Source organism: Procambarus clarkii, chromosome 63 (genome assembly GCF_040958095.1).
Source record: "Procambarus clarkii isolate CNS0578487 chromosome 63, FALCON_Pclarkii_2.0, whole genome shotgun sequence".
In the NCBI taxonomy this organism is placed as follows: domain Eukaryota; kingdom Metazoa; phylum Arthropoda; class Malacostraca; order Decapoda; family Cambaridae; genus Procambarus; species Procambarus clarkii.
Genome location: NC_091212.1, coordinates 6,845,624 through 6,872,509, shown reverse-complemented (window position 1 = coordinate 6,872,509; position 26,886 = coordinate 6,845,624). Strand labels below are relative to the sequence as shown.

Here is a 26,886-nt window from a genome sequence, read left to right as displayed (position 1 = left end):
CCGCCTCCACGCATACAATACACATCTATGAGGCGGATATTGTATACCCGACACCTAATAACCTCTCATGTTGGGGGTCACGTGAATAACACACAAGCGAAGAAGCATGAATGGTCCCCCAAGCTAATGGGGAGAGCCAATGGGGAGGACTTGAATGAGTCCTGGCTGTCTGGGATCGAATACGCGTAATATATTAGCATATATTATATTAATTTATATTCGAGAAATTTCCGTTTTGAATGAACAGGATGTTAAAATTTATGAATGCGCCTGTGGGTTCGACCGCTGGATGGAATGGACTTGAATCGAGGACGGGTGTGTGCCTTGCCAATGACGGCACATCAGAGCTTCCATCAAAACATTCTGTTAATTGGTTGACGAAATGCACCCCCCCCCCCTCTCTCCTGCCATTCTTGCCAAACCCGCTGGTCAAAACATTTCAAAGTTCAGACCATTTTCTTTTTGTTTTTTTTATCAATCATGGCCGCCCGAGGTTGTTGTCTTGGGCGAGTGACTCCCAGCCTCAGCTGTTTGTTTCAGACGCAGCACCGCTCCTGTGCCAGGTAAGTTACGGGCTCACCATAGCCCGTGCTACTTGGAACTTGTTCCGAGTAGCTGAATCTATAACAACAACACTGTTTGGCTCCTCTTTTACCCCCCCCCCCCCAACCCCCATCCCCCGGACCCTCCCACGCCTTTACCCCCCCTCCCCAGGGACGTCCCCCCACGCCCCTACCACCCTCTCCCCACAGGGACGTCCCCCCACGCCCCTACCCCCCTCTCCCCACAGGGACGTCCCCCGACGCCCCTACCCCCCTCTCCCCACAGGGACGTCCCCCCACGCCCCTACCCCCTCTCCCCACAGGGACGTCCCCCCACGCCCCTACCCCCTCTCCCCACAGGGACGTCCCCCCACGCCCCTACCCCCTCTCCCACAGGGACGTCCCCCCACGCCCCTACCCCCTCTCCCACAGGGACGTCCCCCCCACGCCCCTACACCACCTCCCCAGGGACGTCCTCCCACGCCTCTACCCCCTCTGCAGGGACGGCCCCCTACGCCTCTACCCCCCCTCCCCAGGGACATCCCCCCACGCCCCTACACCACCTCCCCCCCCCTTTCCAATTTCCTCACCAAACTGAACCTGTGGGTGATGGTGGTGATGCTCACCTAATAATGCTTACCTGACGACACTGTAGGAGAGAGGCTCAAGTAGGTCTATTGAGACAAGATGATGCATCTTAGAGGGATAGAGGAGCTGAGGCTATGTCTATCCCCCCCCACCCCACCCCCGAGAGGGAGGTCTAGCCTAAATGGTCGGCTTACCTGTCCCTTTGTGTACCTGGCGCAGCTTGGGTTGGTTTTGTAACTTTGTTAACTCTTGGGTTCTTTTTATCCACGACTTTGTTAACTGTTGGGTTTTTGGACGGTCTCGCTTCATGCAGGTCGGCGTTCAGTCCCCGACCGTCGAAGTGATTGGGCACCATTCCTTCCCTACCCCCTTTTTTTTGGGAGTAAAGAGGAAGGAGAGGCATAGGCGAAGGGAAGTATAGAAGTGGGAAATAGTGAGATATGAAAGCAGGCGGGCTGTCCGCCTACCTATCCCTCCCCGTTCCATCCCAAATCCTTATCCTGATCCCTTCCCAGTGCTATATAGTCGTCATGGCTTGGCGCTTTCCCGACAATTCCCTTCCCTTCTTGGGTTCTTTTTATCCACGAATTGTGTCGTTCCACTTTCGTCCAAGTGGTTGGGGATCATTCCTTAACCTCCGTCCCATCCTAAATCCTTATCCTGACAGGGGCCTGACAGTTTAGTGGACAGCGCCTGGGATACGCAATCCCAAGGTTCCGGGTTCGATCCCCCGGTGGAGGCGAAAACAAATTGGGCAGAGTTTCTTTCACCCTGATGCCCCTGTTCACCTAGCAGTAAATAGGTATCTGAGAGTTCGACAGCTGCCACGGGCCGCTTCCTGTGCAATGTGTAGCAAAAGGAGGCCTGGTGGAGGACCGGGCCGCGGGGACGCTAAGCCCCGATATCATCTCAAGATAACCCCCTCAAGATTCCAACTGATACAAAGCTGCAATGGCTTGGCGCTTTTCCCTGATAATTCAAGTCATTCCACTTTTTAACCACATGAAGAAAATCCGAACACTTCCTATGACGACGTTTCATCTCTTAGTACAGTTGGCTTCGTTCTGAACTTGCAATCGCGGATTCCGCGTTCGATTCCTGAGCGGGAGAGAAATGATGGGGACAAGTCTCCTTTCCCCCTAATGGGCCTGTTCACCTAGCAGTAAATAGCTACTCAGTATTTAGGCAACTGTAGTGGGGGGGGGGGGGGTGCATTGTTAGGAGTGGGGGTGTGTAGTTTAACCTCAGTGGGGGGGGGATCTTGATATAAGCCAACAATATATATTCACAAGCGTCCTGTCCCCAACATAACGAATGATTAAAAAGCCACAACATTTCCCCCATTTAATAGTTTGTTGTTATAAATTCAGCTACTGAGAACAAAAAGTTCCAGGTAGCACGGGCTATGGTGAGCCCGTAGTGGACTTACCTGGCACAGGAGCGGGCCTGGTACTGGGCCCCCCCCCCCCCATTTAGGATTCACTTAACTGTTTGTTCTGGAGATGATGAACATAGCCCACTGCATGGGCAGTAAGACGCGACATCTCGTGAAGGCTTGAGCGCCAAGGACGGTAAAAGTGTATAAATCGTGACCCGGGGTCGAGGCACGGGGTCACACACCACCAGCACGAGGTCACCACGACTCTGGGTCAAATGAGGATGGCACCTCGGGTCACAGCAAGTCATTTTCGGTCCGTCTAATTGCCCAAAACTACTTGAGGGAGCCGGTCGGCCGAGCGGACAGCACGCGGACTTGTGATCCTGTGGTCCTGGGTTCGATCCCAGGCGCCGGAGAGAAACAATGGGCAGAGTTTCTTTCACCCTATGCCCCTGTTACCTAGCAGTAAAATAGGTACCTGGGTGTTGGTCAGCTGTCACGGGCTGCTTCCTGAGGGTGGAGGCCTGGTCGAGGACCGGGCCGCGGGGACACTAAAAGCCCCGAAATCATCTCAAGATAACCCAAAGTTTCCTCGCATTAAGTAATGAAGAACTATGATATATTTAATATAGAACTAAGATATATTTATATATTTACTCACTATATAATGTTGACACTGAATATAGAACATAAAAAAAACATTTCTTTTACTCTGAAATAATATCATTTTATAACTAAATTGGCTCCATCTAATTACCCAAAAGCCACATGTACAAATCATAGTAATATGATGTTTATGTCATATTCTACATTCAGCACCAACGTTAGAGTAAATATATCATATTTCCTCATTACTTACGCAAGGCTATCTTGAGGTTATCTTGAGATGATTTCGGGGCTGTAGTGTCCCCGCGGCCCGGTCCTCGACCAGGCCTCCACCCCCAGGAAGCAGCCCGTGACAGCTGACCAACACCCAGGTACCTATTTTACTGCTAGGTAACAGGGGCATTCAGGGTGAAAGAAACTTTGCCCATTTGTTTCTGCCTCGAGCGGGAATCGAACCCGCGCCACAGAATTACGAGTCCTGTGCGCTATCCACCAGGCTTCGAGGTCCCTATAGGACCTATAGGCTAAGAGGCTTCGGGTAATTATACGGACCCTGGTGGTGGCTGTACCAACCCTCCAGAGGTTGACAGCTTTAACTCTAACACCGGATTCAAGGACCAGTTAGATGCGCTGTTAGATCAGTTTTGAAAATGTTCAGCACACACCTGCAGCTGGTGTGTTGACAAACCTGCCAGCCCACACCTAAATTACCCATAAAACAGGTTTGGGTGAAAATATGAAGACGGAGGAAATAGATTTACGGCATCCAGTTCACACTGTGTATAGTACAAGTGTTAATGTCAGCTGTGCCAACAAGCGGGTGCGCTCGCACGCACGCACGCAGCCATAGACGGGTGGTACGCGAATAAGGGGACACAGGTGGAGACCGAGTACCCAAATGAGCCACAGACACACTAGAAAAGCCTTTTTCAGTTGTCAGAGCAGTTAACAGGTGGAATGCATTAGGAAGTGATGTGGTGGAGGCTGACTCCATACACAGTTTCAAATGTAGATATGATAGAGCCCAGTAGGCTCAGGAACCTGTATACACCAGTTCAGTCTATGCACAACTGTGGATGATTTCTACAAGATGTTACGCATCATGGCTTCTAATATTGACAATCATGGTACCTTCTCCTCTTAAGGAATCAGCCCAAACAACCCTCCACCTTACCAGGCACGCCCACGGAACCCTCCACCTTACCAGGCACGCCCACGGAACCCTCCACCTTACCAGGCACGCCCACGGAACCCTCCACCTTACCAGGCACGCCCACGGAACCCTCCACCTTACCAGGCACGCCCACGGAACCCTCCACCTTGCCAGGCACGCCCACGGAACCCTCCACCTTACCAGGCACGCCCACGGAACCCTCCACCTTACCAGGCACGCCCACGGAACCCTCCACCTTACCAGGCACGCCCACGGAACCCTCCACCTTACCAGGCACGCCCACGGAACCCTCCACCTTACCAGGCACGCCCACGGAACCCTCCACCTTGCCAGGCACGCCCACGGAACCCTCCACCTTACCAGGCACGCCCACGGAACCCTCCACCTTACCAGGCACGCCCACGGAACCCTCCACCTTACCAGGCACGCCCACGGAACCCTCCACCTTACCAGGCACGCCCACGGAACCCTCCACCTTACCAGGCACGCCCACGGAACCCTCCACCTTACCAGGCACGCCCACGGAACGCTCCACCTTACCAGGCACGCCCACGGAACCCTCCACCTTACCAGGCACGCCCATGGAACCCTCCACCTTACCAGGCACGCCCACACTGGCCCCCCCCACCTGACCAGGCACGCCCACACTGGCCCCCACCTGACCAGGCACGCCCACACTGGCCCCCCCCACCTGACCAGGCCCGCCCACACTGGCCCCCCACCTGACCAGGTACGCCCACACTGGCCCCCCCCCACCTGACCAGGCCCGCCCACACTGGCCCCCCACCTGACCAGGTACGCCCACACTGGCCCCCCCCCCCACCTGACCAGGCACGCCCACACTGGCCCCCCCCACCTGACCAGGCCCGCCCACACTGGCCCCCCACCTGACCAGGTACGCCCACACTGGCCCCCCCCCACCTGACCAGGCCCGCCCACACTGGCCCCCCACCTGACCAGGTACGCCCACACTGGCCCCCCCCCCCCACCTGACCAGGCACGCCCACACTGGCCCCCCACCTGACCAGGCCCGCCCACACTGGCCCCCCACCTGACCAGGTACGCCCACACTGGCCCCCCCCCCCACCTGACCAGGCACGCCCACACTGGCCCCCCCACCTGACCAGGCACGCCCACACTGGCCCCCCCCCCACCTGACCAGGTACGCCCACACTGGCCCCCCCCACCTGACCAGGCCCGCCCACACTGGCCCCCCCCCCACCTGACCAGGCACGCCCACACTGGCCCCCCCCACCTGACCAGGCACGCCCACACTGGCCCCCCACCTGACCAGGCACGCCCACACTGCCCCCCCCCCCCCACCTGACCAGGCCCGCCCACACTGGCCCCCACAAGGGGAAGCACCGCCACCAGCTATATCGGGACACGAGGCAGCTGCCAACCAACGCGACAAGACTCGTCCTTGTCTACGCTGCTCAGACACTCATCAACCTCTCAAAAGGAATCAAAACCTCCTTGAAATTATAGAGGAAAAAGGGGGCAAGAAGAGCACCAAATGGGCACCCAAATTGGACGAAAATTGAACAATAACTGTTGCAAATAACCCCAAACTGCCAGCATCTGACAGCATTTACACACGGGAGCCGGTCGGCCGAGCGGACAGCACGCTGGACTTGTGATCCTGTAGTCCTGGGTTCGATCCCAGGCGCCGGCGAGAAACATTGGGCAGAGTTTCTTTCACCCTATGCCCCTGTTACCTAGCAGTAAAATAGGTACCTGGGTGTTAGTCAGCTGTCACGGGCTGCTTCCTGGAGGTGGAGGCCTGGTCGAGGACCGGGCCGCGGGGGACACTAAAGCCCTGAAATCATCTCAAGATAACCTCAAGATAAGATCCCTGGCACTCCAGATCACAAAGGTCCAGGATGCAGCTACTGAAGAGAGAGAGACAAGTCGTTCAAGACGGAAACTTAGAGGAGACAAACAAACCATAAGGCGTGAAGAGAGAAGGTGATTGACTAGTGTAGCGAACTACCCGTCACCGACGACAGTTCCCTGTTGACAACGGCACCAGTGTCGTTCATCACTACTACTTGGTTATAAAGGTTAACACACCCCACAGTGCATTAGTCGCGCTCGCTCTCTCTCTCTCTCTCTCTCCTCCCTCTCTCTCCCTCGCCCATGCAGAGAAAGAGTGCACCTGCACGCACACACACACACATTAGAAAGAATGTTGTCAGTGTCAGAGTAGTTAACAAATGGAAATGCACTAGGAAGTTATGTGGTGGAGGCTGACTTCATACACAGTTTCAAGAGTAGATATGATAGAGCCCAGTAGGCTCAGGAACCTGTACAACTGTTGATTGACGGTTGAGAGGCGGGACCAGAGAGGCGGGACCAGAGAGCCAGAGTTCAACCCCCGCAAGCACACCTTAGGTGAATACACACACACAAAACTGTGTAGTTAGTGTGTGTGTGTGTGTGTGTGTGTGTGTGTGTGTGTGTGTGTGTGTGTGTGTGTGTGTGTGTGTGTGTGCGCGCGCGCGCGCGCGCGCGTGAAGGCGCCGCTCACATATCTCCATAATACTTCGTCGCTCACAAAAAGTCTGATGATCTGTTTTCGGTGTGTTAAATGTTTTTTTGTATCGCCCGGGCATGAAGGATTTGGCAACGCTGCAATTGATTATTCATTCAGTGTGGCGGCTACATATGGAGGCACGTACGGTGAGGGGGGGGGGGGGGGAGAGGGGGTATATTTGTTGTTGTTATTGTGGCCGGGGATGGTAGTGTCGTGGTGGGGGAGGGGGGGGGGGATGTACCCGCCACGCCCCCCACCCCCTGTGTAGGGGTAAACGACCCCCCACTCCCCCCTCCCTCCGCTTCCAGCCTTGTTGACTTGTTCTTCATTTTCAGCGGTCCATCTTCGTCCATCTTAGCAATTTTTTTCCTTAGAATCATTTTACGTTATTCTATCGCCCCCTTGTTCCACCATCTTCCCTGGTTTGTGGGTTTGTATTCACCTGAGGTGTGCTTGTGGGGGGTTGAACTCTGGCTCTCTGGTCCCGCCTCTCAACCGTCAATCAACTGGTGTACAGGTTCCCGAGCCTACTGGGCTCTATCATATCTACTCTTGAAACTGTGTAGTGTGTGTAAGTGTAAATATGATAAGAGCCCAGTAGGCTCAGGAATCTGTACACTTGTTGATTGACGGTTGAGAGGCGGGACCAAAGAGCCAGAGCTCAACCCCCGCAACCACAAATAGGCGAGTACACACACACGCACACACACTGAGTACTATTAATATCAGCCTACATGCCACTCCTGTGTGGCAACCTTCCCAGTCAACCTTGACAGTGTCCGCCACACACACACACACACACACACACACACACACTTGGCAGTTCAACACAGCCAAACAACACAAGGCAAAACACACCCGTACTCCCCCCCCCCCCCCCCCCGCTGACTGAACCCCAAGCTTTACCTAGACGAGCTTTACACCACCTTAGATGTATCTAACTGGCTTTACCTCACGTCTTAGCGTGTACCCCGGCCCCCCCCCCCAGGACCCGGGGGGGGGGGCGTGTACCCCGGCCCCCCCAAGACCCGGGGGGGGGCGTGTACCCCGGCCACCCCCCAAGACCCGGGGGGGCCGTGTTCCCCGCCCCCCCAAGACCCGGGGGGGGCCGTGTACCCCGCCCCCCCCCCAAGACCCGGGGGGGCCGTGTACCCCGGCCTCCCAAGACCACGACACCCGGTCTATTGGCATGACCAAAAGTGGCACACGTACAAATGTGGCATGACCAAAAGTGGTACACGTGCATATGTGGCATGACAAAAAGTGGTACACGTGTATATGTGGCATGACGAAAAGTGGTACACGTGCATATGTGGCATGACAAAAAGTGGTACACGTGCATATGTGGCATGACGAAAAGTGGTACACGTGCATATGTGGCATGACGAAAAGTGGTACACGTGCGTATGTGGCATGACCTAAAATTGCACAGACAAACGGTGCATAACCAAAGTGATCAGTAATGAGAGCACAATTAGTAAGAAGTGACCTAATGGTGTAGTCGGGTAACTAACATCACTGCTGCTGCTGCTGCTGTTGTGTGGAAGAGACGACGTCCCTGCACACACTCAAACACAACACGAGATTGTTTTTGGGGGGAGGGAGGAGGACAGAAGCTACGAGTCTACACTGATAGGTTACCGGCCAGTCATCGTTAGGAGCCGAGTGCCCGTACAACAAGAGACTGAGAGCTGGAGCCACGCTCAGACACTGATTAGGGTCTAAGACTAAATATTATATATATATGCGAACAAGCCTGAATGGTCCCCAGGACTATATGCAACTGAATTATATATTATATATTATATATATATCCCTCTGGAACTTGGTGGCAGGTTAGTTTGTGATCGCTTCAACCATTGCTATTAGCACAGACAACTCTTACTACATTTGTATGTGAAACTTCGTCTTGAAGGCCCACGAGCTGTGAGCGTTACTGTACACTAGGCTTTAGAAGTGAGGAAGACACAAAAGTGGTCTGGGTGTAGAGGGGGCGGGTGGGCGGTGGGCAGCCTAGTGCATGAGCGGGGGTATCATACCTAGGCGTTACAGAATAATTGAATGGTCAAGTGGGAATAAATCTTGATAGACAAGCCCAATGATATGTTGTCAGACAGTAACTAAGTTCGAATTGACAGGCTGACGAGGGCCGTCAGCCTGTCAAAAGTCCGTTTGCTTCAATGCCTTCAGACAATTTAAAAATAGGCGACAAAGCGATGACAACAGCTGACAGCATCAGGCCAATTGTGGTGGTGTTGGGGGGGAGGTGGGGAAGAGGGTGGTTGAGGCTTGTCTGGGGGACTTTGTGCACTCCACAATATAACCCGTGACACCCTACAGGGCGGGACTAAGCTCCTAAGCTGCTCCTCCTATTCCTCCAGCTTAGGGGGAATAAGGTAGTTTGTATCAGACAAGGCAAGAGTGTCCCTCCCTCCCTCCACCAGCTGTCCTCGACGCAAGAACATGACAGCATTCTTAATTCTATTTTGAGATTTGTAAAGAATTGTAGCTCAGTAATGAGAGCTGGACTGGTGCACTAAAAATACTTTAATTGATCATTAGATAAATACGATGTATAGTGAACAATATTGTATATCAGATTAAATACAATCAAAAACTATTTTATCCTGCAACAGAGGAGAGGCTTTGTCGAAAGAAGCAGTTGGTAGAATTGAAGAAATTATTATAATTATATATATATATATATATATATATATATATATATATATATATATATATATATATATATATATATATTTATTTATTTATTTATATATCGTGACGATAATCTCCTTCAAGAGATTGAGCCTGCTCTTCCCTCCAAAATTCGTCGTTATAAATCTATATACAACTAATATGGAAGAAATATCCAACAAAGACAACATCTCCAAGGTTTGCCAGAGCGCAAAACGTATGCAGCCAGGAACACCTGCTCCACCTCGAACCGCCAAACTACCTGTCTGTCGCCTGCCCATCGCTGATTGGCTGCGGGTCCAGTTGCACCTGCCCTCCACCCACCACACTACCTGATGTCTGGGGCCACACGACCGCCAGACCTCAGAATATCCAGTGCTTTCAACAAGTTAACACGTCTCGTTGGTAGACTAAACTGTGGCTTACGTGTACTAAGAGAGGTGGCAGCTTAAAGCCAATATTCCTGCACCCATATTTACATTGTTATACACTTGTTATTACTCACTTGTCTTAACGTAACTCTTCATTTTGCCATTTGCTTATTCTTATTATTTTGATTGATTGATTTTATGATACGAATTTGTATGTCCATTTTATTCATGTTTTGCTTTTCTAACGTAATTAAAATTTCATTGTTAAATTTACTTGTGTTTTGTGTCTTCCCATTACCTTACCACAGACGAAGTTCCAGATTTTCTATTTTTTGTTTCTATATGTGACGAGGCCATACCCCTAGCTTTTGAACAGCCGAACACCAACGCGTTACCGTCACAATATAGATGTCGAGTATTCATCAAGAAAACCCAATCTTAACAGCAGATTCAAGTTAGATAAATTAATATTAAAAATAACATACTACCACTATCAAGTATACTACGACGACTACCAGGTAGCGTCGGTTATGCCAAAATGGTCAGTTTTACAATTAGAATTTGCCGATGTATAATTTAGTCGTTCTTGAAACAGAACCTGCCAAGGATGGTCCAAGAAGCCTACCGCAGGGCTCCCCTCTGCCAGCTCATGCTCCTGCTGTACCTACTCAGTACTATACTATACTCTCTGAAATTAAGTATAACTAAGTTATACTCAGTTATACTTAAGTGCAAAAAATGAAACTTACCTTTTATAACCAAATCAAATGGCAAAATTAACAAAAAAAAAAATAAAGATAATTAAATACAAATTAAATCTAACCTAAAGCTAACCAAGTAATGAATGTAACCAAATCGATGTACTAGGAAATAGTAGCGACTCGAGGAATTGACACAATGTCCCATTTTCTGTTTTGGGTCCTCTGATAAGTTAGCATAAGCGCACCTTAGTGTGAGTTTCTTATGAGTGTGTACCAGCCGTGTTGGAGTCGGTCGGCCGAGCGGACAGCACGCTGGACTTGTAATCCTGTGGTCCTGGGTTCGATCCCGGACGCCGGCGAGAAACAATGGGCAGAGTTTCTTTCACCCTATGCCCCTGTTACCTAGCAGTAAATAGCTACCTGGGAGTTAGTCAGCTGTCACGGGCTGCTTCCTGGGGGGTGGAGGCCTGGTCGAGGACCGGGCCGTGGGGACACTAAAAAGCCCCGTAATCATCTCGAGATAACCAGTTCCAGCCCCGCTCCTGTGCCAGGTAAGTCCACTACGGGCTGACCATGGCCCGTGCTACCTCGAACGTTCTGCTCCCAGTAGCTGAATCTATAACACCACCAACGAGAGTTTCTTGACGAGTGGAAATCTTGAGGACCACGTGGAGGCCTGGTCGACGACTGGGCCGCGGGGGCACTAAGCCCCGGAAGCCCCTCAAGGTAACCACTAGAAGAAGACTTACCTGGCGGAAGATGATGTCAGCGTCGGCGGAGTAGCGGGTGGTGTCCTCGCCACCTTGAAGGAGCACCACACTCCTGGGGGCCGGGTTATGTTTGACCAAGCGCTTGAGGAGGCGCTGGCGGTTCTCGGCGTGCAGGGTCATGGGCACCCTGAGCGTGTGCTCGCCCATGTCGAAGTAGGCGGCCCCGGCGGCGTAGCGGGGAGCTGCGGGCCTGGGGAGTGTACAGTACACGTTATCATCATGTAGTAGTTAGCACACAGTAACCCCTATGTACACACACGTGTATGGCTCCTCCTGCACCTAGCCGTGTTGCACCTAGCTATGATGCAAACTCCTGCACCTAGCTGTGTTGCAGACTCCTGCACCTGTGTTGCACCTAGCTGTGTTGCAGACTCCTCCTGCACCTAGCTGTTGTAACACCCAGGACCTCCCCCCCCCCTTAGAGTTCACACCCAGGGAAGCCTTCTCCAAGAGGTCAGCCCAGATGACCTCCAGTTTATCTTGTATATTTATTAAAAATTCCTGGGTTAGTCTTAGTCAGCATAGTTTCAAGTATGTAATATTTCATGCAAGGAAATTAGACTCCAGATTCTTATGTGTAAACATCCCTGGATCTCCCCCTTTTGGCCAGGTCAGAGGTCAGACACACGTAATTAATAACTCCTCTCTTGAAGAGTGTATGGTGAATGTCAAACAAGCTTATTGAAATATTTCTTGAGTGTTTGTACACGTGTGGCCGAGCTTTTACATTCTTGGGGCAGGTAGCAACAGCAGATCTCCCCCTCCCCCCTGTGGGGGTTGTATATAGAGGTCCTATAGGGACTTAGTAAGGACAGAGTGCCGGACACCGGGGTCCAGAGAGGGCTGTGAAGACCATCTCGGCCAGGGAGAGACAGGTCTTAAGGTAACGTGTGTGATCTCTGAGGTTTTGTTCCATGTCCAAATTTCGTAACTTTTTGCCAGTGTTAGAGTAGGATTTATAAGTGGTGATTGACATAATTTTGGTCTCAATAAACTCTTGTAAATTTCCCGTCTGTGTCAATTGTTGAATCCTCTTAGCCTTTTGGATATAGTGGCTGACAACTGTTTTCATAATTAATGACAGTCATAGAAAGTACTCTCCAAGTCAAGCAATGTTTCTTGCCTCGTTGCTTGATATAGTCTCAATGGTCAAAGGCAGATGGTGGCAGCGTATTTAATCCTTGTGTTAGCATTTCCTTATTGGCAGTGTACTTTGTAGTCCCGGTGTAACCATCATATGTCAGCCCATAACAGTGTTACCAAGTGCAACCAATGGGGAAGTATTACTCAGGATAAGTAGTGTTTACATTATTAGTTTAGTGTTCCATTATAGTGGTGTTACAATTGGGGGTGTTACACTGTTACAAACCCACAACACGTGAAGAATAAAGGAACCTTCAGAAGGCCTACTGGCCTACTCCAGGCAGTTCCCAATTATATCCACCCATATTTGTATTAACGTAGTTAGGTACGTCCACCCACACTCTTCATATGTCTATCCTACAATTTAAACAACCCAGCGATCCCACGGCAGTTATCAGGTAATTCGTCCCGTTTAACGAACAACCCTGTTTCCAAACCAGTATTTACCCAGGTCAATAGTTTCAATATATTTAAAAACCCTATTAATATCCGGGTAAAAAGCCCCACCCAGGCACCTGCAAATACAGATACCTGTCACTTTACCCCAAATTTCCGAAGCTTTATAAAAAATATTAAACTTACATACATACATATATATACATATACATATTTTATATAAAATTTTCACATTTAAAAGATAAACTTTTCCACGAAGTAACATTGAAAGTTCAACAGAGTAATCCAACATCAAATACCAGCACGAATCACTAGTCTCTCGACCTCATTTATAATTCACGGCCTAAACCAATCATCAAGCCGGACACACGCACACACACATTGAAAAACTTTGCATCTGATCTCTTTGTAAAAGGTGTTCGACCTCCTGATTACCTCCGTATTATCATCTTTGCCTTTTACCAGAACTGCCGTAATTAGTGCCAACTGTTTATTGCTTGTTTGTCTAGTATTTGCAGCCTGTGACATTTACAAGAGGTAAATTACCCCCTGGTGAACACCTCCCAGAGTTGAGAGGCACGAGTTACAAGTAAAGGTTGCTGGGACTCAAACGTCACCGAGAACAGATTCCATAATCACGGCATACAAAATACTTACGTCTTTCCCTGTTATATTTCTAGCATGGGGGGGGGTGGATGTTTAGTTCACTTAAGTGTCAGTCTTGCGAAGGGAACGTCGAAAATTTTGTGGGACTTTCAATGTAAATTTGGAGAGGTGTAGTTTACATGCTGGCGCTGCTTATCCTTGTACGGGTCTTACGTAGGTGGTGAATGTTATGAACGATGTTTTCTCTTGATCTCTGAAGGCTGCTCCCAGACGTGGCAACATATGCAACACCTGTTATCACCTCTTTTAGTTCATTATGTGCGAGTGTTTGCCTTAGGCTTATACTGGGGTGCTTACCTAACAGTGCTTATTGTTTGCCTTAGGTAAGCACCCGCGTACAGCCCAAGTATTTCCTTCCCTCCCTACAACTCATCTGAGTTTCCAGTGGCCAGCCATATTGCCTCATGCTGTGATTACTGAAATGCAAACATTTCTCACTTGTATATCTCGCGAAATTTTACCCGAGAATCAGTCTTGATATTGTCACCCTCCGCCCCATCCCAGCCTGTTTCATCATGGTGAAGCTCAGCTCTGGGGCCCCAGCTTGGTTACACCTCCAGCTTCGTGCTTTTAAAATACATCCGCGGCACATTTCACGCTGCGGATGTATTTCTCAGCTTCATGGTGTATAGTAATCTGAAGGTGAAGCCGTTGTGAGAAGGCGCCAAGCCAGACTGTCTTCTTGAGGCTCCTATCAGCAGTCATGCCACCTGCATAAGCAGACTGGAATGTGCATAGGCACGCCTGTGTGTACTCTTATACACGCTTGAAGGATGAGGTTTAGCTCTTGGGCCCGTATCTTTCAGCCACCGGTTTCCTGCTGCAATGGCGCCTGGCACTCTCGTTTTTCACCGCACCAACTCGTGAAAGTACATATGGAGGAGCTAGCCTGCAGCGGAGGAGGAGCTAGCCTGCAGAGGAGCTAGCTGTAACCTTCCCCTCTACCCCTACTTGCTCACTAGTCTTACACTGAAGAAGTGATTTCTTGCACCCATTTGCCACGTGCCAGTTCCTAGTGTCCACCCATACCCAGTCACCCTTCCCTTGGGATTTATCCCAGCCAGTTTCACCCTGGTGCTGCTCGGCTCTTCATGCTAAATATTTCGGTTCTGTCTACTTTATCACTGTCTCTAGGGATCATGTATGTTGTGATCATGTCATCCATTTGCCTCTATTTCCAGCATGGTAAGGTCTCGTGCTCCCCGCCTCTACCCGCAGCTCAGTTCTACAAGTTCAGGGAACAGTCTTGTGGCAAACTTTTGACTTTATTATCTCAGCTTTGTGGTTGGTTGAGCGAGATTGTAACATTGGAGCTAAATATTCTATTACCAGCATAGACTAACAGTGTACATTAAATATTCTATTGACATACGTGTTTGTACAGTACGTATGCATATGTACATGTCTGTGTACATGTGTATGTACAGTACATGTCTGTGTACATGTGTATGTACAGTACGCATGCATATGTACATGTTTGTGTTCATGTACATATGCATGCGAACTGTACATGCACATGTATGTACACATATGTACAGTATGCATGCATATGTACATGTGTATGTACACTACACATGCATATGTACTTGTATGTATACAAGTGTATGAACAGTATTCATGCATATGTATGTGTACATGTCTATGTACATGTGTATGTACACTATGCATGCATATGTACATATGTGTGCACATGCACATGTTTGTATGCATGTATGTGTACGTGCCTGCATGTATGCAAAAAGAGTATATTCAGTTTCTGATTATCGGAGACAAGACTATAAGGCTTATCGAGGTTCCCCTTTACCAATTACCGATTCCCCTCCCCCCCCCCCCCCCACCCAGAAGCCACCCACAACAGTTGCCTCTCTCCCGGGTTCCTGTGAATAGCGAGATCATGAATAGAACCCGGAACCCTTAGGTTGTGTGCGTGTATGTATGCCCATGTGCATATATGTGGATGGATGCATGTAATTACCTGTATGTAGTTACAGGATGAGAGCTACGTTCGTGGTGTCCCGTCTTCCCAGCACTCTTTGTCGTATAAAGTTTTGAAACTAGTGACGTTTTGGCCTCCATGGGTGTATTCATCTAGCCGAGCTTGTGGGGGGGTTGAGCTTTGCTCTTTCGACCCGCCTCTCAACTGTCAGTCAACTGTTTACTACTTTTTTTTCCACACCACACACACACCAGGAAGCAGCCCGTGACAGCTGACTAACTCCCAGGTACCTATTTACTGCTAGGTAACAGGGGGATTCAGGGTGAAAAAACTTTGCCCATTTGTTTCTGCCTCGTGCGGGAATCGAACCCGCGCCACAGAATTACGAGTCCTGTGCGCTATCCACCAGGCTACCAGGCCCCTACGAGGCCCCCATGCCCCTGTGTGTGTGTACTCACCTATTTGTGCTTGCAGGATCGAGCATTGACTCTTGGATCCCGCCTTTCTAGCTATCGGTTGTTTACAGCAATGACTCCTGTCCCATTTCCCTATCATACCTAGTTTTAAAAGTATGAATAGTATTTGCTTCCACAACCTGTTCCCCAAGTGCATTCCATTTTTCCACTACTCTCACGCTAAAAGAAAACTTCCTAACATCTCTGTGACTCATCTGAGTTTCCAGTTTCCACCCATGTCCCCTCGTTCTGTTATTATTACGTGTGAACATTTCATCTATTTCCACTTTGTCAATTCCCCTGAGTATTTTATATGTCCCTATCATATCTCCTCTCTCCCTTCTTTTCTCTAGTGTCGTAAGGTTCAGTTCCTTCAGCCGCTCTTCATATCCCATCCCTCTTAACTCTGGGACAAGCCTCGTCGCAAACCTCTGAACCTTCTCCAGTTTCTTTGTGTGTTTCTTCAGGTGGGGGCTCCATGATGGCGCGGCATACTCTAAGACGGGTCTCACGTAGGCAGTGTAAAGCGCCCTAAAAGCCTCCTCATTTAGGTTTCTGAATGAAGTTCTAATTTTCGCCAGTGTAGAGTACGCTGCTGTCGTTATCCTATTTATATGTGCCTCAGGAGTTAGATTAGGTGTCACATCCACTCCCAGGCCTCTTTCTCGAATCGTTACAGGTAGGCTGTTCCCCTTCATTGTGTACTGTCCCTTTGGTCTCCTGTCACCTGATCCCATTTCCATAACTTTACATTTACTGGTGTTAAACTCCAGTAGCCATTTCCCTGACCATCTCTGCAGCCTGTTTAAGTCCTCTTGGAGGATCCTACAATCCTCGTCTGTCACAACTCTTCTCATTAATTTTGCGACATCCGCAAACATTGACATGTATGATTCCACTCCTGTAAACATATCATTTACGTAAATTAGAAAGAGGATTGGTCCCAGCACCGATCCTTGAGGTACTCCACTTGTTACTGTTCGCCAGTCCGACTTTTCGCCCCTTACCATTACCCTCTGGCTCCTTCCTGTTAGGTAGTTCTTCACCCATACTAGGGCCTTTCCGCTTACTCCTGCCTGCCTCTCAAGTTTGTATAGCAGTCTCATGTGCAGTACCGTATCAAAGGCCTTTTGGCAGTCAAGAAATATGCAGTGTGTGTGTGTGTGTGTGTGTGTAATTACCCAAGTGTAGTTACAGGATGAGAGCTACGCTCGTGGTGTCCCGTCTTCCCAACACTCTTTGTCATATAACACTTTGAAACTACTGACGGTCTTGGCCTCCACCACCTTCTCACCTAACTTGTTCCAACCGTCTACCACTCTGTTTGCGAAAGTGAATTTTCTTATATTTCTTCGGCATCTGTGTTTAGCTAGTTTATATCTATGACCTCTTGTTCTTAAAGTTCCAGGTCTCAGGAAATCTTCCCTATCGATTTTATCAATTCCTGTTACTATTTTGTATGTAGTGATCATATCACCTCTTTTTCTTCTGTCTTCTAGTTTTGGCATATTTAATGCCTCTAACCTCTCCTCGTTGCTCTTGCCCTTCAGTTCTGGGAGCCACTTAGTAGCATGTCTTTGCACCTTTTCCAGTTTGTTGATGTGCTTCTTAAGATATGGGCACCACACAACCGCTGCATATTCTAGCTTTGGCCTAACAAAAGTCGTGAACAATTTCTTTAGTATATCGCCATCCATGTATTTAAAAACAATTCTAAAGTTAGAAAGCGTGGCATAGGCTCCTCGCACAATATTCTTTATGTGGTCCTCAGGTGATAGTTTTCTATCTAGAATCACCCTTAGATCTCTTTCTTTATCAGAATTCTTTAAAGATTTCTCACATAATTTATAGGTTGTGTGGGGTCTATGTTCTATTCCACATTCCATAACATGGCATTTATTAACATTAAATTCCATTTGCCAAGTGGTGCTCCATATACTTATTTTGTCCAGGTCATCTTGAAGGGCATGACAATCATCTAAGTTTCTTATCCTTCCTATTATCTTAGCATCATCAGCAAACATGTTCATATAATTCTGTATACCAACTGGTAGATCATTTATGTAGACAATAAACATCACTGGTGCAAGAACTGAACCCTGTGGTACTCCACTTGTGACATTTCTCCAGTCCGATACATTGCCTCTGATCACTGCCCTCGTTTTTCTATGTCAGAAAATTTTTCATCCATGATAGAAGCTTACCTGTCACTCCTCCAATATTTTCCAGAACAACCTCTTATGTGGAACTGTCGAAAGCCATTTTTTAGGTCCAGATAGATGCAGTCAACCCAACCATCTCTTTCCTGTAATATCTCTAATATCCCACACATACACACGCGTGTGTGTGTGTGTATGTGTGTATGTGTGTATGTGTGGGGGGGGGGGGGTGTGCGCGCGCCTATAATCGCTTGTGGAAACTGCTGGCATACCCAAGATCCCTCCAGAGCATCATAACAGGTTTTCCAGCACTAGGTTTTTTTTTTTGTAGCCTCCAAATAACATTTCCATATGCCCGAAACGCTGTGCGTTCTAGTGGCTTTACAAGATTGTAAATACCATGCTATATATTCCCACAAACCCAATGTACCTTCTTGTATATAAATAAAATAAATATCCCTATCAGGCAACGGGAGGAGGGAGGGCCAAAGCTCCCCCACCCCTACCCCCCATCGCCAGATGGGTGGGAAGGTCCCATATACCATCAGCGGATGGATGGTGAGGTCTCCACCCTTCCCCCCCCCCCCCCACACACACACATTGGATGAGGGGTGTATAATTTTTTTTTGCCCACGCGTTTAAACCCCTCCCCCCCCCCAACTCCCTCCACACCGGACCCTGAGCAAGGCGAAACACCGTAAACAAAAAACAAAAAACACCTTGTCCAGGTAACGAGAAGACTTCCCTGCTCGCTAACGTAATACACATTGGTTAAATCAACATCGATAGCTTAGGAGAAGTGTCACAGTTTCTAGTATTTATCATATAAACATAACACAAACCTTCACACACACACACACACACACACACACTCCTCAAGAGCTATTCAATAACAAACATGTAAGATCTAATTTCCATATATGTGTTGACCAAAAAGTAACATTCCCCACCTCGTTCACTTGTCCCCAAACTGACGGTAAGAGAGCAAACTGGTTTGGCGGGTCCAAAGAGCCCAAGCTCAACAAGTAGGCGAGAACAACTAAGTGAATACATTGGAGAGGTGTATATATAAATTATATATTATACATAATATATAGTATATAATATATATTATATAATATACGTATATTACATAATATACATTATATAATATTATATAATATATTATGTAATATATATTATATAAATATTATTATACTAAATTATATACAAGATTATATACGTTTTTGTAGAACACCAAAACAACAAACAACTTGTTTACATGCTGCCGTTGTCAGCACCAGATAAGGAGCCGCTGATAAGGGAATCACCTGACCAGCGCTGCCACACAGCCTCCTGCACTCTCCCCATAACCTCTTTTTAACAAATTAAGCTGGAGAGAGAGAGAGATAGAGATAGAGATATACAGAGAATCAGTAAACACAGAATAGGTCACTGGCCTGTTGAACGCAAGAGCCACCACAAATATAATGAACATTATATTGGCGCATCTCAATCGTGTTAACGGCCCTTGGCTGCCTTCCTCGGTACGGGGTACGAAAATAAATATCAATTTACCACTTAATATGTCTATAAATATAAAAATAACGTACACATATTTCCCCCCTAGAAAAAAATGGCTAAATCCGAGCGCAAACTTTACTTCCATGTCAAATATTCCCCAAGTCGCACTGACCAGCTGACCGTCATCCCTCCAGTGTAACCACGTGTTCTGCTCTTCACACACTACTTAGAACGTCAAAATGTAACCCAGCTACTGCCCAATCACCATAAAAGTCAATCGACGGTACAAGCTCGAGCTGTCATCGCCGAGCACAGAACAAAATGTTTGAGAAACAAAACTCACGTCTTGTCGTTGGAAGCCATGGTGGGAGGAGACTCGTTGCGCACCACCGCCTCCCAGCTGTGTTGTGACGGGGGCTAGCGCGCGGGCCTCCTCCACCACCACCTCCTCCCTCTCATTCTTATATTATTATTTACATATATACACAAGACTTTTTACAGTCTTGTAAAGCCACCAGCACGTGTAGCGTTTCGAGCAGGTCCTTAATCCTATTTTTACTCCGGAATACGACCCGCCAAATCGTTTTATCAACCATGTAACCCATACACTTCTGGGTGAACAGAGCCTACGGTTAAGAATTAGCGCCCAGTCAATCCTCCCCGGCCAGGATACGAACCTGGCTAAAGTGTTTAGCGAAGGGCCAGGCAAGTGCTTTACTACTGCGTCATACATTTATGTACAAGAAGGTACATTGGGCAGTGAGAATATTATTATTAATAAAATAATAGTAATAATAATGTTTTTTTCAGGTAAAAGTACATACATAGAAAATGAGTTACAAACAAAGTTGGATTTCTAGAGCTAGTAAATTTTGTTTACTAAAGTCGATTTTACTATGCCTAAAGCCACTAATAAAGCCTTTCGGGCATATTGACATTTGCTCGCACACGTGGCAAAAATGAGGAATATAAACTTAAAGAAATGCATAGACTGCCCGAATACATCCAAAACGTGTATGTGTAAAGTGGCTATTAATTGCCACTTTACAATCGAGACGAGACTTGCATCTCGTAGTCTAATCGCGGATTAGACGTCGAGATGCAAGTCTCGTCCTCGCCACACACTCAGACCTTCACAAAGCACTCAGTCGAGTGCAAAAGACTATGTAAATTACTTATATAAATTTCGCAAATACACAAGTGTGGGGTTTTTATCCTACATTGATAATAATAGCAATAATCATTTATTTACAAGAAGGTACAATGGGTTTGTGAAATTACATAATATTGGAATTTTTACATTCTTGCAAAGTCACCAACACACATACCGTTTCGGGCAGAACCTTCATCATGATGAAACAGATGTCGTGTACCAGAGAAGAAATGAAACTTAGACATAAGTATACCCGTTCACGTTGTCAACACGTGAATAATTATACTTTGAGTCAAGTATAAGAATACTTGATAACGAAGTACGACCACTGAAGGGAGGAAAAAAAAAAAAAAAAAAAAAAAAAAAAAAAAAAAAAAAAAAAAAAAAGTCGTCTGGGCTCATCACGACCTGCTAGTGACATCGTTCTACATTCATTATAAATATTATAGTAACAAAATATGTTGAATTTCTTCTTTACCGACGTAATTCCAAGAGGTTTAAGAGAATTCCCCGTACAGGAGGGGAGCGTGGAGGTACTCAGAGCCACCCGAAGCCTCATGACATTATTATTATTTTTATTTTGAGATATATACAAGAGTTGTTACAGTCTTGTACAGCCACTAGTACGCATAGCGTTTTGGGCAGGTTCCTGGAATACGATCCCCTGCCGCGAAGAATCGTTGTTTTGGGACCGTTGTAAACATTTTACTGTGTTACAGGCTACAGTTAAGGATTTGCGCCCAGTAAATCCTTCCCGGCCAGGATACGAAACCATGACAAAGCGCTCGCGGAACTCCAGGCGAGTGTCTTACCACTGCACCACGGAGACTAACGTAAGTAATGAGTAAATATAACATTTACTCACCATAATGTTGATGCTGAATGTTGAACATGGGAAAAACTTTTTTTTAATCTGAAATAATATGATTTTATAACGACATCAGACGAAACTGTATGGCAGCTGACGCCACAGGAAGTTGACGATCCAAGCGACCGAGTTATGGCTTTGGGTAATTAGATGGACCCAATTTCGTTATAGAATTATATCATTTCAGAGTAAAAATATGTTTTTTTCCATGTGGTACATTCAGCACCAACATTATAGTGAATAAATATATCAGTTCATTACTTACGATCCAGCCACTTGGACTGGACGGTAAAGCGACGGTCTCGCTTCATGCAGGTCGGCGTTCAATCCCCGACCGTCCAAGTGGTTGGGCAACATTCATCACCCTCCTCCCACCCCCCGCCCGTCCCATCCCAAATCCTTATCCTGACCCTTTCCAAGTGTAATGGCTTGGCGCTTTCCCTTGATAATTCCCTCTTCATTACTTACGTGAACAGCACATTCAGCACCGCTCCTGTGCCAGGTAAGTCCACTACGGGATCACCATAGCCCGTGCTACTTGGAACTTGTTCCGAGTAGCTGAATCTATAACAACTTAAGTGAAGCTAGGAAGCTCTGGGTCGTTGGAGGGACCGTTCAGGGCTGGTTGTTGTTGTTAAAGATTCGCTACCTGGAATAAAAAGTTCCAAGTAACACAGGCTATGGAGAGCCCGTATCAGGGCTGGTGCTAGGCTTTCTTTGCCTCGCCTTGCGAGGACTCCGGGGAGGGCTGAGGGTCCCCGCGGCCCGGTCCTCGCCCAGGCCTCATGGTTGCTAGACTGGTCAACCAGGTTGTTTGCAACCCGTCCTCGACTCAAGTCCATTCCATCCAGCGGTCGACCCCACAGACGCATTCATAAATTTTAACATGCTGTTCATTCAAAACGGGAATTTTCTCAAATATAAATTAATATTATAATGCATTAGCATATTGTGCATATATAGGCATAGGTTAGGTTAGGTGTTTAAGTTCTGTTGGCGATTATTTGTATTTGTAGTCCGTGGGTGAAGCATTTACAGCGTTGTGGTTCGAACAAAATTCGTCAGTGAAGCACTTGTTCCGGAAGTGTTCGGACGTCATCAGTTGTGAGTCGTGTATAAACCGTTTTTCATTCATAAACAGTGGGTTTGGCGGGTGGATGGAATCACTTTTGAGTCTTTGTTTGGAGGACGGGCTGTCTGTTTGACGCGGCTGCTCCCAGCATGACGTGTGAATCACAGCCTGGTTGATCAGGTATCCTTTGGAGGTGTGTATCAAGTTCTCTCTCTTGAACACTGTTACTGTGTTTCCCACACTCTTCACCCGTGTAGGCTTCCTCTCATTGGTTCATAAAGTATAGTCCTTTGAATAGGACTATACACTCGTGTTGTTGTTATAGATTCAGCTACTCGGAACAAGTTCCAAGTAGCACGGGCTATGGTGAGCCCGTATACGCTCGTGATACACCCATCGTTATAGAGTTCTTGTCCAGAGTTGTACTCAGCCAGTCTTAACTGTCAAAAGGTTCTGATTCAAGGCAATATTGGACCTGATTCCTTACGTGTTATATCAAAGTGTTATATGTTAACTAAGTAATTATCAAACGAAGGCGCCAAGTAGAGGAAACTATGTAGTACCAACCCCAACGGCCAAGATATATGTATGTGTATGTATATATGTATATATATATATATATATATATATATGTATATATATGCACATGTATGTATGTATGAGTATGTGTACGAGTATATATAACATTAATAACTGTGTAACTAGCGTCAAAAGATTGTTATTTGCTTAGTTAAACGAACTAGGGGGTTCAGTTCCTGAGCCAATTATGTGCCTGTAACCCTTTACACCACCGCCCACGGGATGGGGATGGGGTGCATAATAAAGAAACTGAATTGAATTGGCCAAGATATTATGTACTATAAATCAGTTCCCAAACATTGATGTGATATCCCGTTTTCTATTCGAGAGGGGGGCCTCGGTTATGTTAGGCTCGGCCAATTTAGAACATCATTTTAGTGACGTTGTGAAGGCTGGAGAGGACGGACTGGCCCACTGTCCCAAGGGGCCACGGGGGCCCGGTGGTGGGACCCAGCCTGGCGCCACTCACACGTCACCCCTCCACCTACTTTGTAGACTTTGTGTAACTTTCCGCCACCCACTGAAGCCTCGTGAAAGTGTGTGGGGGAGACCAGACAGCACTGTGCTTCCCTCATTATCATCCGTTGCTTAACTGACGTTTCCAATTACACAAATACGCTACTTACAATCCATCGTGATTGTAACCCTCGCTATTTCCTTAATGAGTGAATATATCGCTTAGTCGTTATCCCCCCTGGGGGCAGATAAACAAATCACTCAAATCTTATCTTTGGCAGTAAAGTATTTTGTATACACGATGATTGGTGAGGATCAAACAATAATATACACTGTACATACAAGGTATTATACACCGAGAAAATGCATACAAATTTCATTGTGTATATTTTGGGATCCTTCCCCCCCCTCCTCCCCTCCCCTCCTCTCTAAACCTCTATTATTTGACCACCAACTTCACCGGGAAATATATTCGCGAACTGCGCCTTGAGCTCAGAACACGCCAAATCTTTCTTCCCAGCTATGCTAGTATTTTAGTATTTATCCTTTTACTCCTAGAATTGTATTCCTGTTTTGTTAAGATCTTATGGAGAGCATTTAAGCAACTGCCTTTCTACTGTTAATTTGCATAAGGAAGTTTCCATCAACGTGACTCATATTTCATATTCATTTGACCCTAAAATATCGCTTAAGATATATCAATATTTCGATGCACAATAAACAGTTAAAACTACAAGTACAAAATTCCCACCAAATCTAGTGGAGGATATTAACAAAAACACATAAAAGAGAAGACATGGCATCAGTGTAGAGGGGTAGACTCGTTGTGGAAGCCCGCGTACCAGCTGTGTTTTGTTTGGGTCTAGCCGGCGAGCCTCACGCCTGTCAGGTGTTCCGGGGGCAGGTTGTAATTTGACACAAAATGGAGCGAGCAACGGTTATACTGTACATGTTGTACCTAATAGCCAGGAACGCTTACGGGCTCACTATAGCCCGTGCTACATGTACATTTCGTTCTGAGTAGCTAAATTTAAAACAACAGCAACATAGGCAGAACGTACTACTTGGCCTAGTATGCAAGGTCTAACAAGCAGAGTTTTCATGAAATTATATATTTTTCTACATTTTTGTCTTAAATGATAAAGCTTTCCAATATATGATTATCTTTCTTTTTAATTTGAATTATGTTTTAACATAGAAACATGACCAAACCTAACATAACTAAGTCAGTATTCCATGTTTTTAATTAAGTGTATAATAATAATATTTCAGATTAACCAATTTGATTGTTTTTAATACCAAAAATCACTGCTTGTAAGGCAAATCAGGCCTTGCATACTTGGCCAAGTAGTGTGTTCTGACTATTAGGCTATGCAAATTGGCTCTCAACCGTATGGTCCTCGGCTAGACTCCAGCGCAGGACGTGACTTTTGAACGTTTCCTAACACCTGATACCACTGTTCACCTAGCATAAATAGGTACTTAAGAGTTATGCAACTGTTGTGGGTTGCACCGTGGGTAGGTTCAGTCGTTGGCCTAAAAGGGGCCTTGAAAAGCCTATGAGCCTTCATGTTACCTACAAGGGGAAATATATATATATATATATATATATATATATATATATATATATATATATATATATATATATATATATGTCGTACCTAATAGCCAGAACGCACTTCTCTGCCTACTATGCAAGGCTCGATTTGCCTAATAAGCCAAGTTTTCATGAATTAATTATTTTTCGACTACCTAACCTACCTAACCTAACTTTTTCGGCAACCTAACCTAACCTAACCAATAAAGATAGGTTAGGTTAGGTAGGGTTGGTTAGGTTCGGTCATATATCTACGTTAATTTTAACTCCAATTAAAAAAAATTGACCTCATAAGTAATGAAAAGGGTAGCTTTATCATTTCATAAGAAAAAAATTAGAAAAAATATATTAATTCAGGAAAACTTGGTTTATTAGGCAAATCGGGCCTCGCATAGTAGGCTGACAAGTGCGTTCTGGCTACTAGGTACGACATATATATATATATATATATATATATATATATATATATATATATATATATATATATATATATATATATGTCGTACCTAGTAGCCAGAACTCACTTCTCAGCCTACTATTCAAGGCCCGATTTGCCTAATAAGCCAAGTTTTCCTGAATTAATATATTTACTAAAAATTTTTTCTTATGAAATGATAAAGCAACCCTTTTCTCTATGTATGAGGTCAAATTTTTTTTATTGGAGTTAAAATTAAAGTAGATATATGACCGAACCTAACCAACCCTACCTAACCTAACCTAACCTATATTTATAGGTAAGGTTAGGTTAGGTAGCCAAAAAAAGCTAGGTTAGGTTAGGTAGGTTAGGTAGACGAAAAAACATTAATTCATGAAAACTTGGCTTATTAGGCAAATCGGGCCTTGAATAGTAGGCTGAGAAGTGCGTTCTGGCTATTAGATACGACATATATATATAGGCTTTTATGAATTTATAGGCTAATCATAACAATTCAAACCAATGCTTTTCATCACAATCGATTTCACGATTTGCTCGTAAAATTTAAAACGTTACGAGATACGAAGTAATAGTAGACGAAAAATCAATCACTTCTTCGATTAATAATTACTAGTATCCATATCCAATATATTTGCAAATCTTCTGCATCTGATCATAGTTTCATTTGAGGCTAACTTCTTGTCAAATATCAAAAGAAACCTCTTGTCAAGGATTTGATTTAAAAAAATTATTTTATATTCAATTTCACAACACCACTTTACATGGAACATGGTTAACCGACGTGCATTACGCACTTTCGGGTTGCTCCCGTACGTCAACAGCCTGGTTGACCAGTCCAGCAACGAGGAGGCCTGGTCGAGGACCGGGCCGCGGGGAAACTGTCCGGAAACCATCTCAAGGTAACCGACACGAAGCCTTCCGGTATGATCTCCAGAGAACGAAAGACTATGGTTTAAGTACCAGTTATAAGAAAAAAGTACAAAGCTGGGGAGACTCTGGTGTAATGTTTTCATCGATCCTGACTGCAAAATTTAATTTGTTCACTTGTGTTCAGTTAAAATAAAAAATAGCATTACATAAGGTAAAGTATAATGCCTACTTTGTGCT

General features: G+C 46.4%; 1 protein-coding gene across 1 annotated transcript; it reads right to left on the bottom strand.

Moving 5' to 3' along the window:
• Positions 1-10,568: 10,568 nt before the first annotated feature.
• On the bottom strand, positions 10,569-20,079 carry LOC138354424 (xaa-Pro dipeptidase-like). Its single transcript, XM_069308616.1, has 3 exons — positions 19,962-20,079; positions 11,340-11,550; positions 10,569-10,577 (listed from the first exon to the last, which is right to left on the bottom strand). Exons 1-3 carry the CDS (start codon positions 19,979-19,981, stop codon positions 10,569-10,571), a joined length of 240 nt encoding a protein of 79 aa, XP_069164717.1. The 5' UTR covers positions 19,982-20,079.
• Between the last annotated feature and the right edge of the window lie 6,807 nt (positions 20,080-26,886).

Bases quoted from the DNA above. Each gene is read 5' to 3' on its own strand.
- LOC138354424 (XM_069308616.1), bottom strand. From the start codon at position 19,981: ATGGCTTCCAACGACAAGAC. The intron at 11,551-19,961 runs GTGAGTTTTGTT...TACACTCCCCAG, and splicing joins ATGGCTTCCAACGACAAGAC to GCCCGCAGCTCCCCGCTACG.